Genomic DNA, 22,720 nt, shown 5'->3' on the forward strand with positions numbered 1-22,720 from the left:
TCTTGAAAATGAAAATATTGTAGAATAGGATTTACCAGTAGGCTATTTGAAATAGAAGTCTTTTGTAACACTGTGAACAAGTCTTTACTGTAATGTTTGATCAATTTTATGCATCCTTGCTGAGTTGGCTATTAATTTCTTATTTAAAAAATCTTACTGACCCCAAACTTTTGAATGGTAGAGTAAATTACTTGCCCTTGATTTGGATTAAAACAATAACAGTATTTGGATTAAAACAATAACCAGTTATTATTAATTGCTGTAATAGGTGTTTTTTCCTGTTCATTTCAGGATGATGACCTTGAAGAAGGGGAGGTTAAGGACCCCATGGACAGAAAGATCCGACCCCGGCCCATCTGCAGGTTTTTCATGAAAGGTAGTTCTTCATTCATCTGAATTCTCTGAATGGTTATACATCTTCTAATACAGCATTTCTAAATGTATGCATGTCATTTGCATTTAGTTTGTTGTTATGTGTATGCCCAAATTACAACAGTAGGGGGAGCAATTGAATACGGTATCTCTCCCGTGAGCAAATGTATCCTCTCAGAGCAAATCCTGCAAACCAGCAGATGGTTTTGATGTTAATGTGATAAATTAATTTAATTATTTAAAAAGTATTTAACTATACACACACCATTACTTGGCTATCTAAATGGGGACATTCCATAGACGTAATGGTTTTTATACTGTACAAACTGTATATTCTATCCCCTTACACTAACCCTACCCCTAAACCTACCCATCACACAAAACTTTCTGCATTTTTAATTACTTTATTTTTATAACAGATTTACAAATGAGGATGACACTAAAGGGAGGTTTTTGGAGATTTTTTTCAGGTTTTGGTCACTTCTGGGGACAAATTTGTCACCAAAATATAGTTAAGTAGACACACACACACTCACTCACTCATACTCACTGGTCACTTTATTTGGTATACCTTGCTAGTACTGGGCTGGACCCCCTTTTGCCTTCAGAACTGCCTTAATTCATTGTGGCATCGATTCAACAAGGTGCTTGAAACATTTCTCTGAGATTTTGGTCCATATTGACATGATAGCATCACACCACATCCCAAAGTTGCTCTATTGGAGAGGCTAAGGCTGGATGGATCCATCCTTGTTGTTTTCACCAAATTCTGACCCTACCATCTGAATGTCGCACAAATTGAGCCACATCAGATCAGGCAGTGTTTTTTCCAATCTTCTATTGTCCGATTTTGCTGAGCCTGTGTGAATTGAAGCCTCAGACAGGATTGGCACCCGGTGTGTCTTTTGCTGCTGTAGCCCGTCTGCTTCAAGGTTCGACGTGTTGTGCGTTCAGAGATGCTCTTCTGCGGACTTCGGTTGTTACGAGTGATTATTTGAGTTACTGCTGCTTCTCTATCAGCTTGAACCAGTCTGGTCATTCTCCTCTGACCTCTCCTCTGGCATCAACAAGGCATTTTCGCTCACAGAACTGCCGTTTACTGGATATTTTCTCTTTTTCAGCCCATTCTCTGTAAAGCCTAGGCGAAGTGACGCACACCCGCCTTCTCTCACTCACTTGTCTCACTCACGTAAAAAGTTGAGAGAAAACGCATGTAGTGCGTAACGGTATATTGGATCTGTGCATAAACTCTTAAAGTGACAGTAGCCTAATATTCCTAGTGCTGTCTGTCAGGTTAATCAAAGAACAAAAAACAAAGAGCAAATCACTCACTGCTCTTGACTGAATAACTTTTGTAATTAAGCATTAATCTGTATTTAATTTTTACAATGAATGAACTAGTATCCAGTCAGTGTTATTCTACATTTGATTACTTTAAGTTCTGTTGTATTTCTTACCGGAATACTAATCTACTGTCTAACTTTAACTTAAACTTAAAGCCGTTTTTACTCCATATCTCTTTATTAAATTGCATTTATTTGTGCTTTTGTTTGCAATTTGTTTATTTGTTCTTATTTTATTATTGACATTTTACTTTTGTTAGTAAACAAATTTTTGTTTGTATATGCTGTCAATTATAGTTATTACAAAGAAAATCAGAATCAGCAAAAATCTACTACATTTGTAATCTACTACAACTACATTTTTATCTTTTAAATTATACTTTCTAAAAAGCCTACTGCTTAAATACATTCAGACCCACAGCATTTGATCACTGGATTTACAGAAATCATTTCACTTTTAAGGGTTTTCTCAACATTGCAACATTACATATGTAATCAACTCCTGACAAACACATTAATTATCATTTGATCACTCAGTGAATCATTTAACCATGTATTACTGTCTTTGGAAGCCTTTTGTCTTTTAAACAAAATATACAAATTCATGTTATTTCAAATGTACATGAGCTTTTTTATCAGCTAAACCTTTGACCTAATATATTAACAATGAACTAATATATAAAAAGTAGCCCCTGAGATTTTAAGTTAATAAGTTAGGTCAATAATAAAATGAAGTCAATAATAATAATAAATAATAGAATAAAGTTCATGGTTCACTGATGTAGGTTAATAGTTACATGACATGCAGGTAAACCAAAATATTTTTGTATTGTTTTTAGCAGGTGTTTTATTTTGATTTGTTTTAAAATTATTTGGAAACTATTTTATCAAACAATTTTTTTATTTAATATTTTCATTATACTCATCATTATACTTTCATTCATAATTATACATTATCTGTAATATTTAATGCACTTCATGTTGTTGTTAACAAAGAAAGGAATGTATTTTCTTTCTCTATTCATTTTTATGTTCCGCCAAAGAAAGTCATACAGGTTTGAAATTTAATTTAAATGTAAATAAACACAATTGTAATTTTGGGTGGGGAAAATCCCCATAATATGAAATTATTTTTTTAATGAAATTATTCTCTAAATAAGAAACTAAAACTATCAGTAGATGGTGGTAAATGTCTAAATGAATAAGTCATCGAGTCATTTATTCATTCATTTATTCAATTCGTTCAAATAGCTGGTTCATTCAGGAATGAAGTAAATGGCACTCTTTATGAATGGGCCATTTAATCATTGGTTCACCGATAAACTCAAAACGCGGATTCATTCAGTCACGAAACGCTGCTGTGTATTGCTAGGAGATGCACAACAGTTCTGCTCTGGTTTTGAAGGTAATATTTTTGTTGGCATAACTGAGCAAAATATTTGTATCTAAAATATTACACTATTAACTTATTAATTTAACTTTTGTATAAAATCAATATCACATTTGCACACATGCTATTCAGGATAAATTTAAATTTGATATTGCACTCTTTACGCACGTGAGATTGCTTAACTGTATAATATGATATAAATATGAGACGACAACTCATACTGGGGCATTTTTCCCCTGATATCTTGAGTTTTAGGGGCATAATATTATCATATAATGGTATTATTATTTTTTTTAATATCATTCCACTTGATGCTTTTTTTTACCTTCATGGTCTGCTCAACATATTTAAATATCATAATGGCTTCTCTCTGGTCTCTGACAGGTAATTGCACATGGGGCATGATCTGTAGGTTCATCCATCCAGGAGTCAATGATAAAGGCAATTACTCCCTCATCTCCAAGCCAGACCCCTTCTCTCCTAACGGAGCTCCTCCTGGAGGAGGAGGAGGACCTCACCCCCTCATGCCTGCTAACCCCTGGGTATGCATCCTTTTTAATTCATTTTCTACTAATTTGTTTCTTCTTGAGTTAAAATTGTTTAATTTTCAACTCAACATTTGAATCTTCATTTCTTTCAGGGAACCCCTGCCGCAGAAGAGTTGCCTCCCCCTCCGCCGCCTCTAGATCCTCCGGTGGAGAGCGCCTGGGAAAGAGGCCTTAGACATGCCAAAGAGGTACGGTTTTCAAAATATATTATATTAAGGATGAAAGACATTGTAAGATTCCAACTCAAAAAACTCAAAAATGCTTTCCCTTTAGGTGTTGAAGAAAGCCACCATCCGTAAAGAGCAGGAACCAGATTTCGAGGAAAAACGTTTTACCGTAACCATAGGTGAAGATGATCGAGACTTTGACAAAGAAAATGACTTCTTCAGGGAACGTGGCTATCGTATAACCAGAGAGATCAGAGATGCTGGGTAAGAAACCATAACTTTTTAGAGTGTGATCTCTTCCACTTATCTTTGGTCACTGATAAGTTTCTGCTGCTCTTTTAAAGGCATGAAAATTCTGTCATCATTTACTCACCCTCATGTTGTTCCAAACCCTTAAGACTTTCATTCATCTTCGAAACACACACATTGAAGATATTTTTAATGAAATCTGAGAAATTTCTGTACTCACCATTGACAGTCCACACAACTACAACTTTGACGCTTCAAAGAAGTTCATAGAGATTGTAAATCTAATCCATAGGAATTGAGCGGTTTGGTTCAAATTTTCTAAAGAGACACAATCGCTTTTTATGACGAACAGATTTAATTTAGGCATTTATTCACATAAAACATTTATCAACACACATTAGATATGGTAAACGGAAGCTCAGGCATGTTCACTTGATGCGCAAGAACCATTGAGGTTCATTCACGTGTTACGCAGCACATTTAAGCTTCAGCAAGAACCAATGAGGTTTGTTTCTTACACATACAGCAAGTTGCACTTCTGTTTATGTTCGCTGATCAATGTTTAAATGTAAATAAAAGCGTAAATTAAATCTGTTCATCATATAAAGTGATCAAATCTCTTCAGAAAATTTACTAAACCACTTTGTTCATATGGACTATTTTGACGATCTCTTTAAGCGACAAAGTGGTAACTGCGTGGACTGTCAATGAGGGGACAAAAATATCTCAGATTTCATTTAAAATATCTGCATTTGCGATTCGAAGTTGAACGAAAGTCTTACGGGTTTGGAATGACATGATGAGGGTGAGTGAGTGGTGACATTTTTTTCATTTTGGGGTAATAAACTAAGCCTTTAATTTCAAATGTGGGTAGTTTGTTAAAAGGTAATGGGTAATTGTCATCCATCTAAAACTATTGTTTTGCTCATTCATTTGCTCAAATGGCAAAATGGAAAAAAGCTTTAATGATGGCCTGTCACTGCACCTAAAATATACAATGATCCTTAAATATTCATGTAAATTTTAACTTAATTATTGTTGATTAAAAAAAGCAACATTTTTTACCCTTTTTCTCTCTCTGCATTGCAGTGATATTGAGTTCAGAGATCCAGGTTATGGGTGAGTACTATAAATGAAATGCTTCCCTTCAATACAATTTGTATATTAACTATAACTTGTACCCCCTCACTTATGAATGGGCAATATACCGGTAAACATGATTAACCGGTAGAAAATTTGGACCATCGTCTCTATCGCAGTTAAAGGGATACTTCAGTATTTAGCATTAAGCTTTGTATCAGTAGAAAACCCGAAGTGTTTTCGAATTACCGTGCTTTCCTCCCTCATATCCCCCTGAGATGAGAGATTTATGTTTTTTTTTTTTTGTCTGGAAAAAATTCTCTGATGACGCAAAAATTATCATTTTGCGTCATCGGAGGATTTTTTGGCCAGAGGCTAAAGACTGCAGCCAGTAGTAGGGGCTGTCCCGCATGTTTTCAACCCACCCATAGGGGGTGGGATCTCACTCACAGAATGTACATATAGTGTCAGCCATCTTTTTTTGGAAGCTAAGCTAGCAGGCTCTTGTTCTGTGGAGAAAGCTGAGTAGTAGGGGTTACCATCCTCTTTTTCCCGGACATGTCCGGCCGTCGAGATTCAGAAAATGTCCGGGATTCAGCTTTTGCTTTCTGCGGTCGCCATTCATTGTTTACATGCACACCTTTTGTTTCAGTCTAACTGAATTTATTCCGATTGGTGAATCTGAATGTAAAGTTTCCATGAACGCTAAACAAGTGATCGGTTGATATGCCTTTTAACATTGCTAAGAAAATTCCCGCTCATCAGTAATCACGCCATGGCCTCGCGCCGTTCTCCCGCGGCTCTCAGCCTCGTCCTGCTCACCACAGTAAACATAATGAATGGCGACTGTAGAACGCAAAAGCCGAATCCCGGACATTTGGGGCGATCTCGAAATCCCGGGCAGACTTGTCACGGAGACTCACTAGTAGCCTAGTCTTGTTGTTTAACTGCGCTCTCTTACCGGTAGGCGTGGCTTGGGTGTGGCCTCGTAGAGCAGCGAAGCAAGCGCATTCTGGGAGTTAAAAAATACATTTTCTGGCTTTTCGCAGTCTAGAAGGCTCCAAATTCAAAAATAATTTCACATTTCTTCTACATAAATGACCCATTTTAAATACACATTCATCTTTCCAGAGGTGAAGTATCACTTTAAACTCAAGTGACATTGCTGTGGTACGCTGTCACGAAAGCTTATCGTTTGCATACGTTTTTAAGCATTGCAGTTTAAATAAAGATGATTTTAAACTGTTGAAAAGCAATGAACAGCTAAAGACAACTCATTTTAGTATGCTTTCTGAGAGATGCGCGCACATGAAGCCGTTCCTTACCATGTGAGATAGATGTAAATATATATATATTTATCTCGTTATCGTGAAATAAAATTACTCATATCATGACATAAGATTTTGGTCATATTGCCCACCCCTACCCTCACTATTCATTTAAACCCCAGTTTATCACTCTTCCCTGCTGTATTTTTAACAACCTTTTCTATGGTAGTGATCCATATGGTGACCCATACTACGATTATGAGATGGAAGCTTTTTGGCGAGGAGGCCAGTATGAGAATTTCCGAGTGCAGTACACAGAGACCCCACTGCCGTACTACCCTGTGAGTGATGTAGTGTTCATCTGTTTTACTTGTTTTTTGTTATTTCTTCCAAAGGGCTTTTAGCATAAAACTAAAATGCGAAGTTACTTATCTTTTAAATATTCACAGTTTGCATGTATATGATGTGTTTGTTAAATTATGCCAAAATTGTGTATAATACAAAAATATAGAATATTGCTGAATTAAGTATCCCTGAGAGCTGTGTACCTGAATTTGTACTACTGAACAACTGATTTTTTTTCTTTCTCTTGTGCATCAGGACCGAGAGCGGGAGCGCGATCCACGCGAGCGCCACAGGGAGAGGGAACGGGAGAACGAGAGAGACCACCGTGAGAGGGAGCGCAGGCAGAGAGAACGGGAAAGGGAGAGAGAGCGGGAACGAGAGAAAGAGAGCCGCCGAAGGAAGGAGGAATGGGAAAGAGATCGTCTGAAACGTGACGAAAAGGAGGGAAGGCCAAGAGAGCGGCCTCCCAGAGAGCCACGGGAGAAAAAGGATGAGAAGGAGAAGCCACTCAAACCACGTTCCCCCACAAACATGCCACCCAGGTCAGTTTCAAGCTTCCTACAGTCTTAGATATAACGAAGAGAGAAAAAAACGTCTGATGCTTATTGCGCTCTAAAATCACAAAACTGACGAAATCTGCCTGTTCCAGTTTGATTGCCTGGTTGCTATGCATCTTTTTGGGATATAGGTTTTTAGTTGTATTTTGAAGTCTGGTGCAATGAGTGCCACCTGAATTAGTATAATACCTGCATTTTGTAAAAGTGTGGAACGTTTAAGCTCATTTGGTACTTCTTTTTTGGATGGATGGAAATTCTGACCACAAATTCTACATGCACTTCCACTAATTTCTTTGGTGTTTTCTATACAATCATTCACAGAGACTGCTGCATTTTAAATTCAGCGAGCGTCCCCTTTTTGTATGCTGGTCTGTTGTTGTGGTAGGATCAAATTCAGATTTAATTGTGTGACAAACTGTGGTTATACTCGTTTTGCATATTGGTCATATTGTCTCTTTTCTGGCTTAGCGAGACGTTTCTTTTCAAATAAGCTACTATGTGCACCACAGACTCCATGTTGATAGGGTTGTCAAAAGGACTGGTACTTCGGTACCAAGTTGATACTTAGGGGGCTTTCACACGGGGAACATTTGCTGCGGTCCGAGTCTGAGCGCGATTTGTTCCCGGTGCCCCCCCCGCAGCGTTTGTCTGGTTTCACACTCAACTTGATTCTACCGAACCCTGGTGCACTTGCATTTATCTTACATATCACAATTGTGCACGCCGTATGATCGAAAACAGAACGTGGTCAATATATTGTTTTTTTATTAATTTGGTGCTATTCATAGTTTTCATTCATGTGTCTGAATCAAGTTGTTGCACCACTTAATTTTAAACACAGAATAACAATTCCGGGATTACATTTCTAACCTGTAATTAAAACCATCTATGATTAATTTGCCAATTAAACAGCAACAATGTTAATATTCCATTTTGTTTTTTATTGACCACCAGAAACTCTCTTTCTGACAACAGTAGCTCTTGCCGATAAAGGAAATAATCTTGTAAAAAGTCAACCGTCTTTATAAACCACTACGCATAGTAAGGAGATGCTTAATTCTTATTGGTCCAACTACCCACGCTTAAAGTGCCTTAATGTACTAAAACACACACCTTTTTGATGATTCATTCTATGCAGGTGAATATGTTAAAATGCTATTAACATTTTCAGTTTGTTGATGAATGAATTAATAGAGCCTTATTGTAAAGTGTTACCAAACAATAATAAAGAATCAGAACATTTTCAATCAAGACTAAGGCATGTAATAGTCCAGATTAAAATGTAAAAATGTTTAAGTTTGAAAATAAATAGCCTAATTAAGTCTATATTTAAGTATTTGGTGCTGCGATAAACACCATGACTGCAAATACATGTTTAAAAAAAATTTAAAACGTTAATTTGTTCAGAAACAGAAAGTAGCGCAGCTGCTTTATGGCGTTACTGGAGTAACGGCTGCATTTCTGCTGTTTCATCAGTGTCATCTGCTGTCAGAGCATGAATGTGCATTTTCACTCAGCACGTCTACTTCACTCGTTCCGCCATGCACTTCTGATGCGTGTTGTGCTCGTTAAACATCAGAGTGCACGCATGCCTCTTTGACGCAGCATACAGCAGTGTTCTACATTTTAACCGGTTGATGGGAAAAGTATTGTTAAAATAAAAAAATCAGAATAATTCTTATTTCTATTGACAGAATGTTTGCCAGTTCAGTACAAATTGTGGAGTTGAGGAACTGAGTAGTAGAAATTTATAGTTGTATATTATCTTTAAAAAAAATCAAACTAACTAAAACTTGAAGGATAAAATAAAGACAAATTTTTTTTGCTGTAGCTGTTTTAGCCATGTGTGTTATGTTTAAACAGTAAAATTAATTTAAAACGCAGCTTTGGCCTCAATTTAACATTTATATTAATTCTTTGTGGAAAGCACTGCAGGGTGCCTTTTCTTCGATTAGATTACTTGCACTGTTGTTGCAGTTGTAACTAGTTTGAATACGCATTCTAATTCTTCTGGAATTTAGGTATTTCCTGACATTATAACAATAGTCTTTTCAAGTTGGGTTTATTTCCCCTCACAGCAATTTCTTTATCACTGTATTCACTTAACCACAGACTCAGATTGCATATTTGATTATGGTCACTTTATGGGAAATTTCCTGGAGATTCATATCTCATGGCCACACCAGCGCTGCTCTTTTGACCTATGTCACGTCAGCTCTCATTTTTCTTCAATAAAAAAGATTCGCATTTCATTCATTAAGCCAAGATCCCACACAATAAATTTCCAGCTCACATGAGTAAATCCCTTGTGTTCTCAGAATTCCGCAATGGGAGACTGTGAAATGCATGAATCTGTCCCATGATACTTGCAGTCATTTACCAGGCAGGGTAGGAAGAGATTCACACCTAGCCAGTTTGTTTGACTGCAAAGAATGCTGTTGTCTCAAATTTCTAAACTTCATGTAACTGATGTAACACTCCCCATTTTGTGTGAACATAACAATTTGGTCAGCTTGAAACTTGAGAAAAACACTATCATTTATTTAGTTCTGCCGCTGTGTCTTTGATCTATAAACATGGAGTTTCAGTTCCACTGATCTTATTTGGAAGTGAAAACTTGAACATGCACTACATTTTGTTAATTAAAACTGAATTGTGTAATTGCTAAAATACTTTCTCCTATCATTGTATGAAATGCATAGACACATAATATATTTAAATAAATATTTTTATTATTGTATCTCATTGTGTATGTACATGTGTGTATTAGGGCTGTCATGATTCCTTGATTAAATTTGAGTACTCTATTTAAAAAAAATCTTCTATTGCAATTTACCCATGTCAAGTAACTGGCAAAACACCGGAAGTGGCTCATTCCAAGGTTGATAATCCATGAATTATTACACCATTTTCTAAGGCTGCACGATTTATTAAAACCATTTTAAAACCATACTATAGCAAAAAATTTGCAAAGACTGCGATTCAATTAAATAAATATATGCTTTACGGGTTTAATATATATGTACATGCCCTTTAAGTATTTACGTGTGTTTCAGAGCGGCTCCGTTCACATGTTGCTCCACACGAAGTCACAAACTGTTTTCATTTACTAAGTTAATGTTAAATGAATGAAAAGAGTTGTGAGAAAATAGGATGTTTGTCAGATCCGGGTCATGTCTTTAAAGTGACAGCAGCCTATTAAACCTACTGCTGTCTGTTCAATGTTAAGACAATGAGAAAATCACTCGCTTCTCTTGACTAAATAACGTTTGTAGCTTTAATAAGGATTATTCTATATTTAATTTAGAATTTATGCAGTGAATACTGAAGTGTTTGATAACTTTATTCAATTTTTGTTCCTACCTGTTGGACCTACCTGAAAATCTTAAAGGGGTGGTATAATGCCCTTTTCACAAGATGTAAAATAAGTCTTTGATGTCCCCAGAGTGTGTATGTGAAGTTTCAGCTCAAAATACCCCACTGATATTTTTATATAGCATGTTAATATTGTCACTTTTTGAGGGTGAGCAAAAACGCACCGTTTTTCTGCACTGTAAAAAAATTCTAACCTCCCCAACTCAAAATGTTCTAGTGACTGGTCACATCTAAATTTTTCAATTGGCCCCAAGTGAAATTCTGTACATTTAATTTGATCAATTGTTGCAATAGTCTGTTAACATTGGATCAATGAGAAATAATACGTTGAACCAATTGAAAAAAAAATCAAGTTTACCAAACCGTGTTATTGGCCCAATTATATATTTTAAATTGTAGTAGCATTCTTTTTTTTTGTTTTACCTAAACTAAAAATGTATATTGGTAAATTTATATTAGTAAAATAACTTTACTGTATTATTCCCCTTTGCCCTCCAAAAAAAAAAAAAGGAAATAACATCATTATATATTAAACACTCAAGCCATTCTGCCTGTTTATTTAAAGGGATACTCTACCGTTTTTTCATATTAAACTGTTATTCCCTTAACTAAGACGAGTTGATACATACCTCTCTCATCTCAGTGCGTGCACTTAATCGCTCTAGCGCGGTGACACTTTGAAAGCACTTAGCTTACCACAGTATATTCAATGGTATCTAGCAGCAATGAATTTAGAAGTGACCAAACACATCAACGTTTTCCCTATTTAAAAACAGTTACACGAGTAGTTATACAACCAAGTATGGTGACACAAAATAAAACGTGGCGCTTTTCTAAGCAGGTTAAAAAGGATAACTATAATGTATGGCGTAATAGCACTTTTGGGGAGTACTGGCGCAGTAAAAAGTCACGCCTGATCCTCTTCCTCTCACTTCTGTCAATAGTGGGAAGAGGATCAGGCGTGACTTTTTACTGCGCCAGTCGGAGTACTCCTACCAATGAGTCAGACCTAACGATGCTGGGTTACATTGAGGGAAAAAAAAGTTATAACAGAATGCTATACCTAGTGTCTCATACATTTAATTTAATCATTATAAAGTTTGATAAAATTATTTAGTTCAATAAATAGTAACTGAGAGATTAGTATGGGCTAAATTAGGTTATAAAATGCTATCATGAAACCAGCAAAGGCGTGAATTCACTGTTATTCTGCAAAATACAATGTTATGTATGTAAAATATACTGTGTCCTAAATTAAAACATTCGGAGAATCGTTCTAATTCGTTTAGAGAATGCTTATCGGGCGCGGTAATGGATACCCATGTTTTTCAGTTTTATGTTGAAATTGAGACCTGCACTCAAATTAACGTACACATGACTTAATAAATACAGAGTTCATATCTAATATAATAATCATAATCAACCACCCCTTTAAAGCACTGTTTACATGGGTCAAAAACAACACTTTTTTTTTTTTTTTTTTGCAGGGCAGGAAAAAATATGAACCGTCCTGCCTAGGAATAAAAACTTAGTGTTGAACCCTGATGTATTAAAGGCACAGCTAAATGTGACAGTTTTACAACCCATTATTACAATGAGTTTGTGTAGATTGTTTTAAGTTCACCATACATTAAATGTTAGTTTTTTTAAAGGCTATACTTTAAATGTTAAAATTGATAGCTTTCTATTATAGTGTATTATATTAATTAATATATTAATGGCTAAAACTGACGGGGGAGGAAAAAAATCCATGTAATGGGGACATCAGTATCAGTTCTGGTATCAGTGATACTGGCCTTCATTCTTAGTGCATAGTATTTAAAATATGCCGTCTTTATGTTGGTTCTACATTATTTGTGAGATTAAATGTGAAAGTATTACAACATAAAAAAAAGATTAAAAAAAACTTTAATGTTAGGTGTGATTAATTGCGATTAATTAGTTAACTTTTTTAATCTCTTGACAGCACTAATATATATGTGTATGTATATGTATGGTATGTATTGTATGTATGTATGTATTGTATGTGTGTGTTTATTGGGCAAAATGTGCAGTATATGTTGTAAGTCTTTCAAGGAAGGATTTGTTTCATTTATTATCCTCATGAAACTTGTAAATGTAGTGTGGAAATGAAGCCTCTGCAACTATCAAATGTTGCATGATTTTGGATTGCATTACTACATAGCTTTCTATTACCTACACCACAGGTGAAAGTTTGATCTAATTGTTATCTATTGTTGCGTCTTAACAGGACCTGACGTAAATGATTGTGGACATTCATTATAGTAGCAAGCACGTGATCATGAAACAAGGGAATTTTTTGGCTTGTCAGAGGAATGAAGGAAGGAAGTAATTAAACCTGGATATTCACTGTGTGAACCATTTCCCAGGCGTGGTGAAGATAGGAGTGTGATATTAGATTGATACTGTTTGCTTGCAAGAAGCAACTCCCTGTGACGTTGAAAGGTGTGCATAATCACCGTTTTAGGCTTTACCTGGATGTGTCAAGGCAAGTTTTTTTTTTTTCGTGTGTATTTGCCTTCATAATGTTGGGTCATCGCTACTCAATTGGTTTCCGGTTTAAGATACAGACTGATTAGTTTAAGGAAATTAACATTTGAAATAGCAATAATGGAAATGCAATGCCATTTCATAACTGAAACTGTACCTCTATACAGCATTTGACTAACTGATACTAGGGGTGGGTGATATGACCAAAATCTTATTTCACAGTATGAATAACTGGTATTTGCGAAAAACAGTATATATCATGATAGTTATTATTTGTTTTATTTTAGTTATTAAAAATAAGAGTAACAAATAGGACACATACAATAAAGCAAAGATATGTATGTATGTGTGTGTGTGTGTGTATATATGTATATGTATATAGAGAACCTGTGCCCAAATTAATTGATATTAAATACAACTCATAGGTTTGGTTAAACTTAAATATAAAGTTTTGTTATTTTTATTTTTTAATCTCATGTTTTTGTTTTACTTTATCAATCAATATATAGTATCTAAATATTTTATTGGTGAACTCTTTTTTTCATAATGAATTACATTTCCTTCCTTTTAATTTTTTTTTAGGATATTTGTAATACTAGTTATATTGTATATTTGTTCCCCTGGTACAGTTTTGCCATATCTGTTTGTTATATTGTTTTTAAGTGCCTTTTATGTGATATCTGTCAACCCTTCACTGGACCTTTAATAAAGAGAGGGAAAATTTCGTAAGAGAGTTGGAGAGCAGCAGTATGCAAACTGAACAGCAGCTACTGTTAGTGGGGTTATTTAATAAGATAGTTTAAATTGTACACTCCTTGTAAACGCATTATTATTTTACTGAAGCCCGGTGGAGACTGAGAATATGTCGCTGCTCAGCCTTTCACATTCGCCTCTCACGCCGTGAGCACACGCACATCTTTTGGATAATCAAAATGCGTGATTATCAGCTGGTTCTGATCATTGGCCGATCTTTTGGAGTTAGAAAAACATAAAACGCACAATTGCATTCTCAATATTCAGTGATTTAGCCTCAGATACAGGATATTTTCATTTGCTTTTACAAGCAGGTTAAACTGTCAGAGTGCTGCACTGTTTGTTCCATCCATTAATATCACATTATTAACAGAAGTTTAGAATAATCCATTTTTCTTTTAAAAATGAAAATGAAATTTAAGAATAGATTTAAATCGTTAGAAGATAGAATCGTGATTCGTATGTGAATCGACCCACCCCTAGAAGAAATACCACAGAAATTGAACAATCAAATGTAAAAATTAAACGCTGCATATTGTATGAATTAAATATACATCGATAATTGTTAAAGGTACTCAAGTTATTCTGTCTCTCTGTTTGAAGACCTCATTTAGTTTTGTTTTGCGAATTGTTCCGCATCGGACTCAGTGTGCAAAGTTTCTGTGCGTGATGAATTTTTAGGATGACGAATACGTAAAAATGCATATGAAAATTTCTGACTCAGTGTGCAAGGACCTTCACGTCTTATTGCCCGTATCCACTTTTGTGTCCTTAAACGCTATTTTTTTGGGGTCGACAGCGTATAAAAACTTAGTTCTGTGTTTTTTAGCTTGTTTTTCTGTACACCCTGTCACAGCAGCTTTCAGACATTTTGTTTTTTGTTACAAGTCAGAAATGACAAGGAGGCAGCTTCACGCAATACAAAGTCAATGGAGACGGTTGGATTGTCCCCCCCGGTGGGCGTGGTTTTCAGATTATGACACTTGTCGCTCTGTCTCTATACTCGCATAATTATGTAAAAATGTTGCGATTAAAAAGTGTTAATTGTCAATGTTTTTATCGCACTACATGCTTTTTTACTATACAATTCAAATTGACAGTCAAAATCCAAATATTTTTTATTAGATTTATTGTGAAGTATCTCTTTATGTTGAAGTTTTTGTTGTTGTTGTTTTTTGAATGGAAATGTATTTTTATGGAATGAGGATTGTCCAAAGATGTGGAGAGACCAGAAGAGGAATTTATCCGTGTTCTCTTTTTCCATTGTGTTGGTGTCTGGTATATTCCTCTGTGTCGCCCCTTTCATTGTTTTGTTTTGATCTATTGTTCTGCTTCTCCGTAATTTGTATCATTTGGCTGCATGTGATATTCCAGACTTCACCATAATGTCAGGGCATTTTGAAATATTAATTGAACTGTTGAATGTGCCATGAGTGTTTGTTGACTTGGCAGTTAGCCTACTCTGTGGTTTTCACCACTTGGTTCATAGATGTGCTCTACGCTGTCTTTCATTGTCACGTTTTCTTGTGTACTTAAACATTTTTCACCTGTGAAGAACAATGCCAAGCCAGGAATAAAATAAATGGAGGTTAAAAATCAAAACAAATTTATTTTTTTCTATTTATAGCACAGAATGGTTAAGTATGCAACATAACAGGTTGTATTGTTTGCCTGTTTTCACCAGACAGCTCTTGCAATACTGGAATTGTGAATCTGCGTAATTTTTCATGTTGACTTTGTAGGTTTCGTCATTGTACGTCACAAAGGTAATTAACGTAAAGGGTGATGAAATGATAGAGATTTTTATTCAGATTTGTTCTTTGTAAACATGAGTAATGTCAGAGAGTTTGTCTATATAGAACTTGTTGCAGTTAGTTGATGCAAAATGTACAAGTGGATGGAAGTTTTTTTGTTTACTTTAAAGCATTTTTGGCAGAATCTAAAATTAAAAAAGAATGTATTCTTCGTCCTTTTTGTCTTCACTTCATGTCCAGAATAAGCCATAGTACAGACCAGACTCGCAAAAATTGGTTTGAGGTTAATTTGGAGTTGTGATTGACTGCCGTGGCTGGAGAGTATGCTTTTACCTCATCAGTTTCTCTGTATTATTCATGAGAATAGACTAAGTCCAATCACTGCGCTGTAATACGCATGAGATCGCATTACAGCGCATAATTCAAATGTGACGAGACCTGTTCGATCACCCTCTGCACAAAAGTGTTGTTTGCATTTTCCCTGTGATGAGGTCAGAACTCTAGTTTGACTTCCTACACACAGAAAATATGCCTGTAAATATTTAATTTGTAAAAGCATGCGAATTGCTTATGAGGGCGGTTTCTGATCTCTGTGATAAGTTTAACAATACTGCCCACACGGATCACAGTTCATATCCGGACCAGAGCAAGCGTGTTTCAGGTTTTTACGGATATATTTCACATACTCTCCTGCTCCAAACATAAAACGGCACAGTGTATGCACACATATTTCATCATATCTTCAAATGAAATACATGTGCAGATTAGGACACTGATACAACATCTGATCATGAAGGATTATTCTGATACACAGAAGACTATAATGCAGATCAAACATTTTAAGAAGAATGGGCAAAAAAGAAATTGCCTTTATTCTTTATTTATTCGCTCATATTTTAATATTCATTTGTAGTAATGAGCAGGTCTGTGTTTTTATTGGTGGTTTTCTTCCCTCTTCCCAGCCTCTACACTCCCACTTTTTCACAGCTTGGGTGTGAACAACCAGGCTAAATCAGGGGGTTTCATGAAACCTTAAAATAAATGCTGATCTTCGAACTTTAAGGTTTCAGAACTTTATATTCATCAAAAAATCCTGAAAAGAATGATCATGGTTTTCATAAAAATATTAAGCAGCACAACTGTTTACAAGATTGATAATAAAAATAAATTTTTCTTGAGCGGCAAATCAACATATTAGAATGATTTCTAATTTTCTAGAGAATCATGTAACACTGAAGACTGGAGTAATGGCTGCAAATGTATTAAAATAGAAAGTGGCTATTTTAAATTGTAATCATTTTTCACACTATTTCTGTTATTACTATATTTCCGATCAATAAAATGCAGCCTTGAGCACCAGTGACTTCTCAAAAACATTACAAAACTTTTGATCGGTAGTGTATATTGTCGTTGGAATTGTAGGTTAATTACGTAAGCCTGTGGAATCTGCCGAGCTGCATTGTTGCAGCCTGTTTTCCTTCAGACTTTCTTCCTGTGTGAGTCTGATTTTAGTACAGAACATTTTTTGTACAGAACGTTTACTTTATACCTTGCTCAAAGAGGTGTGACTGAAAGTTTTTTTTATCTGATGAAGGTTGGGTTACTTTTTTTTTTTGGAGCAATCTGGTGGTTCCTGTTATAAGGAAAACAATGCAGTGACTTCAGTCAACAATTAACACTGTTCTCTGCAAGGATATGATTTCATGATGGTCTAATCTTGTCTGCAGGCATGAAGTAATACATTGAGATATTTGCCCAGAATAACACGAATGAGTGAACAAAAAATATTTTAAGTTGCAATAAATTGGGACAGCCCTGCACTTAGCTTTTCTAAATATTTTATCACATTATTTTGACATGTATGAACAAGAGGTGTTGTCTCTTTCCTTTTGTTAGTACTACATTTTGCAGTGGCTTAACTTTATTCAATTGTATATGGTAGAAAATTAGACTATTAGTCAAAATAAAATTTTGAATGCTACTTTTTTTATTCTACATTTTGATATTGATATGATTATATACCAAAATAATTATCAGGTCTAGCAAAGAAGGATTTTATCTTACAAAGCTATGAAATCCAGTGGTCAAATCACAGTTTTTTTTTAAAAAAACAAAAGGGGGCAAAAAAAGGATGACAGTGTCTGTCGGCCATCATCAAAGACCATTTTTAACCCAGGAAAAACCCTGTAGAACGACATTTTGCAGTGGCTTAACTTGTAAGTGATTCTTGGAAAGGATTGTAGCTTGTCAGATGATACAGCTGCTAACCTCTGTTACTTTCTGATTTAGCGCAACATTCATATATAGCCTGCTCACACAATGAAATATGACGTCAAGGACAAATCCATCACGTGAAACAGGTTAGAAAGCATGCTGGTTTTGATGAGATAAACACACCTGGCTGGGGCCACATGCTCTCGTGGAGCGATGATGAAATTATTATGTTTATCCTTGGGCATGTGCTCACGTTTGAAAACATTCCAGATAAAATTTTGGAGATGTCATTGTTCTCCTCATAATGCATTAACATAATGTGTTGTTTATTTGTGTGTAGTGTTAATAAATTAATAACGTGGTTTAAAATGAGAGAAGTTAAACCACTGTTCAAAAGTTTGTAATCTGTATTTTTTTTGTATAAAGATTTTTCTTTTTTGTAAAGTAATAGGCTACTTTTGTTTAGCAAGGATGCATTAAATTGATCAGACATGACATCAGTAGACTTTTATAATGTTACAAAATATATTGGTTTCAAATAAATGCTGTTCTTTTGAACTTTGTATGATAATAAGAAATGTTTCTTGAGCACCAAATCCGTATATAAGAATGATTTCTAGAGGATATGTAATGATGCTGAAAATTCAGCTTTAAAATACATTTTAAAATGTATTAAAATAGAAAGTGGCTATTTTAAATTGTAATAATATTTCACACTATTTCTGTTATTACTATATTTCCGATCAATAAAATGCAGCCTTGAGCACCAGTGACTTTTCAAAAACATTACAAAACTTTTGATCGGTAGTGTATATTGTAGTTGGAATTGAAGGTTAATTACGTAAGCCTGTGGAATCTGCCGAGCTGCATTGTTGCAGCCTGTTTTCCTTCAGACTTTCTTCCTGTGTGAGTCTGATTTTAGTACAGAACACCTTTATAACTTGCTCAAAGAGGTGTGACTGAAAGTTTCATCATCTGCTGAGCATTGGGTTACCTTTTTTTTTAGAGCAATCTGGTTCCTGTTATAAGGAAAACAATGCAATGACTTCAGTCAACGATTAACATGTCCTCCACTGTACTCTGCAGGGATCAGATTTCATGACGGTCTAATTTTGTCTGCAGGCATGAAGTAAAACATTGTAATGTTTGCCCAGAATAGCACAGAAGCTTGAAAAAAAGTGTATTTTTAGGTCCACCAATTGATCCACCTGATCAGATTGTAAGGTCCACGCACTGGTCCAAGGACTGTAGCCAGTGCCATGGCAGAAGGGTTCCTGCGTGTTACTGTCTTTCTTTTTATGCAAACCAACAAGATTAAATTAAATGGATTTCCTTATGTATAACCTCATTTATTTAATCAAATTATGCTTTTTTTTCCCCAATAATGTTCGATAATTAATGTTTAAATAAATGTTTGTTCATTCCTTTGAACTTTTAACTATATTTTACTCGTTCATTAGCAATCTGCAATCCGCATAGAGCCTCGCGCCAGACGCAGTTAATGCAGGTCGCACAGTCACTAGTAATATGATTTGAGGGTTTATCACTTTTGACCAATAGGTGGCGCTGTTACAAATTTCATGTGGTGTGGTCAGAGTAAGGTGACAATGACACATACAAAGTGTGGCGTCAATATGTCAAAGCATTGCAGAGATACGGCCTCCGAATCGTTTTGGCAGCATACCTCATTTTTTGCTGCGGTATACAAAAACGGCTTCGTCTATCAACACGAAATCCTTAACTTTTTGTGTTCCTTAACTTTTTATCAGCACAATCTGAAGATGGTCTGACTCCAATTTGGTGAAAATCGGATAAACGGGGGAGTTCAAAAAAGTGGGTTTACCCCTGGGGTCGACAATCACGCCGGCACGATAGGCTCGCTTTTCTTTCTTATCAGTGCAAAAGAGACTCAAAATACTCTGTTGACTTTGATCTTGCATACAATCTTTTCATACATCAATCAATCCTGTTAAGTGTGTATTTTTTTTTGTGTATACTCACAATAAAAACAGTGATGTGCTTTTTGCCAAATAAAGAAAAATAAACATGATGCGAGTTCTGCTTTCTCTCTGTCAGTGAATTCCATTCTGAAACGCGTCCGAAAATGAACTGTAATTCAGCGAATACTCAGTCAATCAGGCATAGACACACAGGCATGAAGCTTGAATTCTCTTCTTTTAAATGAAGTAATTTTTATAAAAAACAAATATTCTCAGTTTATGTAATATGTATGAAAAGAGAGAGATGTCAGTCGTTCTCATCTCAGCTCATTATGTTTTAATGTGACCCTGCCCACGGAGAGCGCGCGCTATTCAAACGCAAATGATCTGAGGCGATCTATGCAAACCTGTGAAACGCCCACATCAGCTGGATAACACACACCGCGAGTTCACTTTCAGACTCATGTACTTTACGACGCTGTGAGGAATAATACTATATTAATAATAATCCTTGAAAATTTACCTCAGAAGTTCTGGAAGTTTCATTTCGAGGAGCAACGGATCCGGCTGAGGAATAGGTCAGTTCTATATTTTCTTTGTTCTAATCGCAATAGTGTCTGTAGGCTACACGCAAAAAGACTGTTTAAATATGAATCGCGTTTCTGTGTGTGAATGAATGAACGCACAGATGCGCGCTGTTGTGTAGCGACTACAGCTGGCACAAATACTCTTTCAAAATGAATCGCGTTTTTGTGTGTGAATGAATGAACAGCTTTTTACCAAACTCTATTGCTATACTGAGATGAGTAAAAATCGACTACAAAAATCGGATAGATTATAAAGTTTTTACTGTAAAATACTGCCACATAAAATAAGCTTATAATGTTGCCAATTTCTGCTCATATGTTAAATATATATATACTATTTTTTTGTCAAAAATAGTCATCAACTAAGATGTTATTATAGTGTTTGTTCCAATGTAGGCTATATTCAAACTAATGAATCCTTAACTTTGAAATACGTATGATAAAATGTATACTTTAGTTTTTACAAAGAAAGATTACACTGGAAATATTGTTACAATTGTAATTGTTGTAATTGTATAACCTTTTTAATAAAATAGCAAAAACAATATATATATATAAAATATACACTTGCGCGTGCTACAAGGGGAATGACAACATAAGAAGCGCCATTTTTTAATATAGAGTTTAATATAATACTACTGTTACTGTGTCACGAAATGTAATTTTAAGAGTTTTTCAGGCGAGAATGTAGTTGTTTAAAGCTCAAATCTATGGTTTATTTATAAAGATGATTTTTTTTTTCCCCGGTTGTGAGATCCATGCGGTCAGCGGGCGCTCGGCGCTCATGTTTCCCGGCTGGATGAGCCTTTCCTCGGCTAGTTCTTCTGACGTTTGCCGCTGACGGTAGTGGTTAAACATGAGATATAATTCGTCTTGTGTAGACCTAACGGGCGATCTTTGGTCTCGTGAATATATAATTCGTTCCCTGTCAATCGTTTTGGCTGAGGGCTAAGTTTAGTTTCATATTAACGTTATAGGCTATTTGTATTTAACTTTACTGTTGTAATGTTAGACTAGAGCGCTGCATTTGGATATTTGACTGAATTGTTTGCTTTATTTCTTATTGTGTAGCTTCTTGTACCTTTTACTTAAACTTTTATATTGGCTATTATTGATAAAACTGAAATTTTACAGAAAGAAATATGGTTTCTTGTCATTTTTTTATTACAAGATTATCACTGATGTTTATTGCAACATTTGTACAAATGCATATATTGCCTGGAAGATGTTTTTTTTTTTTTTTTTTACGAAAAGAGGTAACGTTAGGGTTGTTTTAAATTTCGTTTTGTTATAAATAGAATAACGTATAACGTGCAGTGAATAATCAATATGCGTTGCGCATGAACCACATTTGTGTCCCTATAATGTTTAATTTATTTAAATGAAAACGAAAAGAGGCAGAGAGGTGTTTTATAACAGTGAGCTGAGTGACGCTTTTAAGAACGCGCTGTACCATTTGCATGTAGGAGTCGCACATGGCAAGTAGGCTACAATGCGTAACGTTACTTGATATTGAGAAAAGCCTAATGTCGGCGCTTGTCTTCTTGTGACAAACATGTCGAGGAGCAAGAACAAGATCTGCTGTATGTCATCCATTATAGTTTACTATGTTCTTCTTCGCGCGAAAATGACGTCGATCGAAACACCACGCCTATCAAGTAAGGGTACTGTTGGCAGTGGAAACGCTAGCCCGATCATGGTTAACAGACCCGAACCGTACCGTACTGTCCCGTACCGTACCGTACTGCTCAGTGGAAACGAGCCATAGGAGGAGAGCCTCACGACTAGAGCTAGTGAAAGAGAGCCAAAGAGAAGGCCCCAAGAAAAGTTACGGCCTTCATCTATCACTTCCTTGACCATGTGACTTAAACCCAAATGTTAGACATTCAAACTGACCAATCAGAAGACTACAACTTCCCCCACCGTATTAAAGGTGTGCCAATTAGCAGACCCCCACTGTACACACATCTTGGCCTACAGACCTTGATCACTATCAGCACATATTTGCCTTTAGAAATTCCAAATGGCTTTTGGAAGGGTTTGAAACAGAAAAGCAAAAGTTTTTTCTTCATCCTTACAGTGAACATAAGAAACTACTTTCAAAAACATAAAACAAATCTTATTGACCCCAATCTTTTGAGCAGTAGTGTACATGTGCAGTCATTTAACAAATTGCTATAAAACCCTTGTCATTTGAATTATAAACATAAGTTTATCTTTTGTTATATTTTATTATCAGTTGAAAGTCTTCATGAATAACATTCAAA

At 35.5% G+C, this 22,720-nt stretch overlaps 1 protein-coding gene across 7 annotated transcripts in view; it reads left to right on the forward strand.

Moving 5' to 3' along the window:
• The window catches only part of zc3h18 (zinc finger CCCH-type containing 18), a 39,556-nt gene that overhangs the window by 3,028 nt on the left and 13,808 nt on the right, over positions 1-22,720 (forward strand). For all 7 annotated transcript variants that reach the window (XM_084124798.1, XM_084124800.1, XM_084124802.1 and 4 more), the window contains exons 3-9: positions 292-376; positions 3,490-3,647; positions 3,746-3,841; positions 3,927-4,084; positions 5,159-5,188; positions 6,647-6,758; positions 7,018-7,304. In XM_084124798.1, coding sequence (XP_083980924.1) covers positions 292-376; positions 3,490-3,647; positions 3,746-3,841; positions 3,927-4,084; positions 5,159-5,188; positions 6,647-6,758; positions 7,018-7,304 — 926 coding nt within the window. The remainder of the gene's footprint in view (positions 1-291; positions 377-3,489; positions 3,648-3,745; positions 3,842-3,926; positions 4,085-5,158; positions 5,189-6,646; positions 6,759-7,017; positions 7,305-22,720) is intronic.

The sequence above is a fragment of the Abramis brama genome (genome assembly GCF_963993115.1).
Source record: "Abramis brama genome assembly, chromosome: 9".
NCBI lineage: Eukaryota > Metazoa > Chordata > Actinopteri > Cypriniformes > Leuciscidae > Abramis > Abramis brama.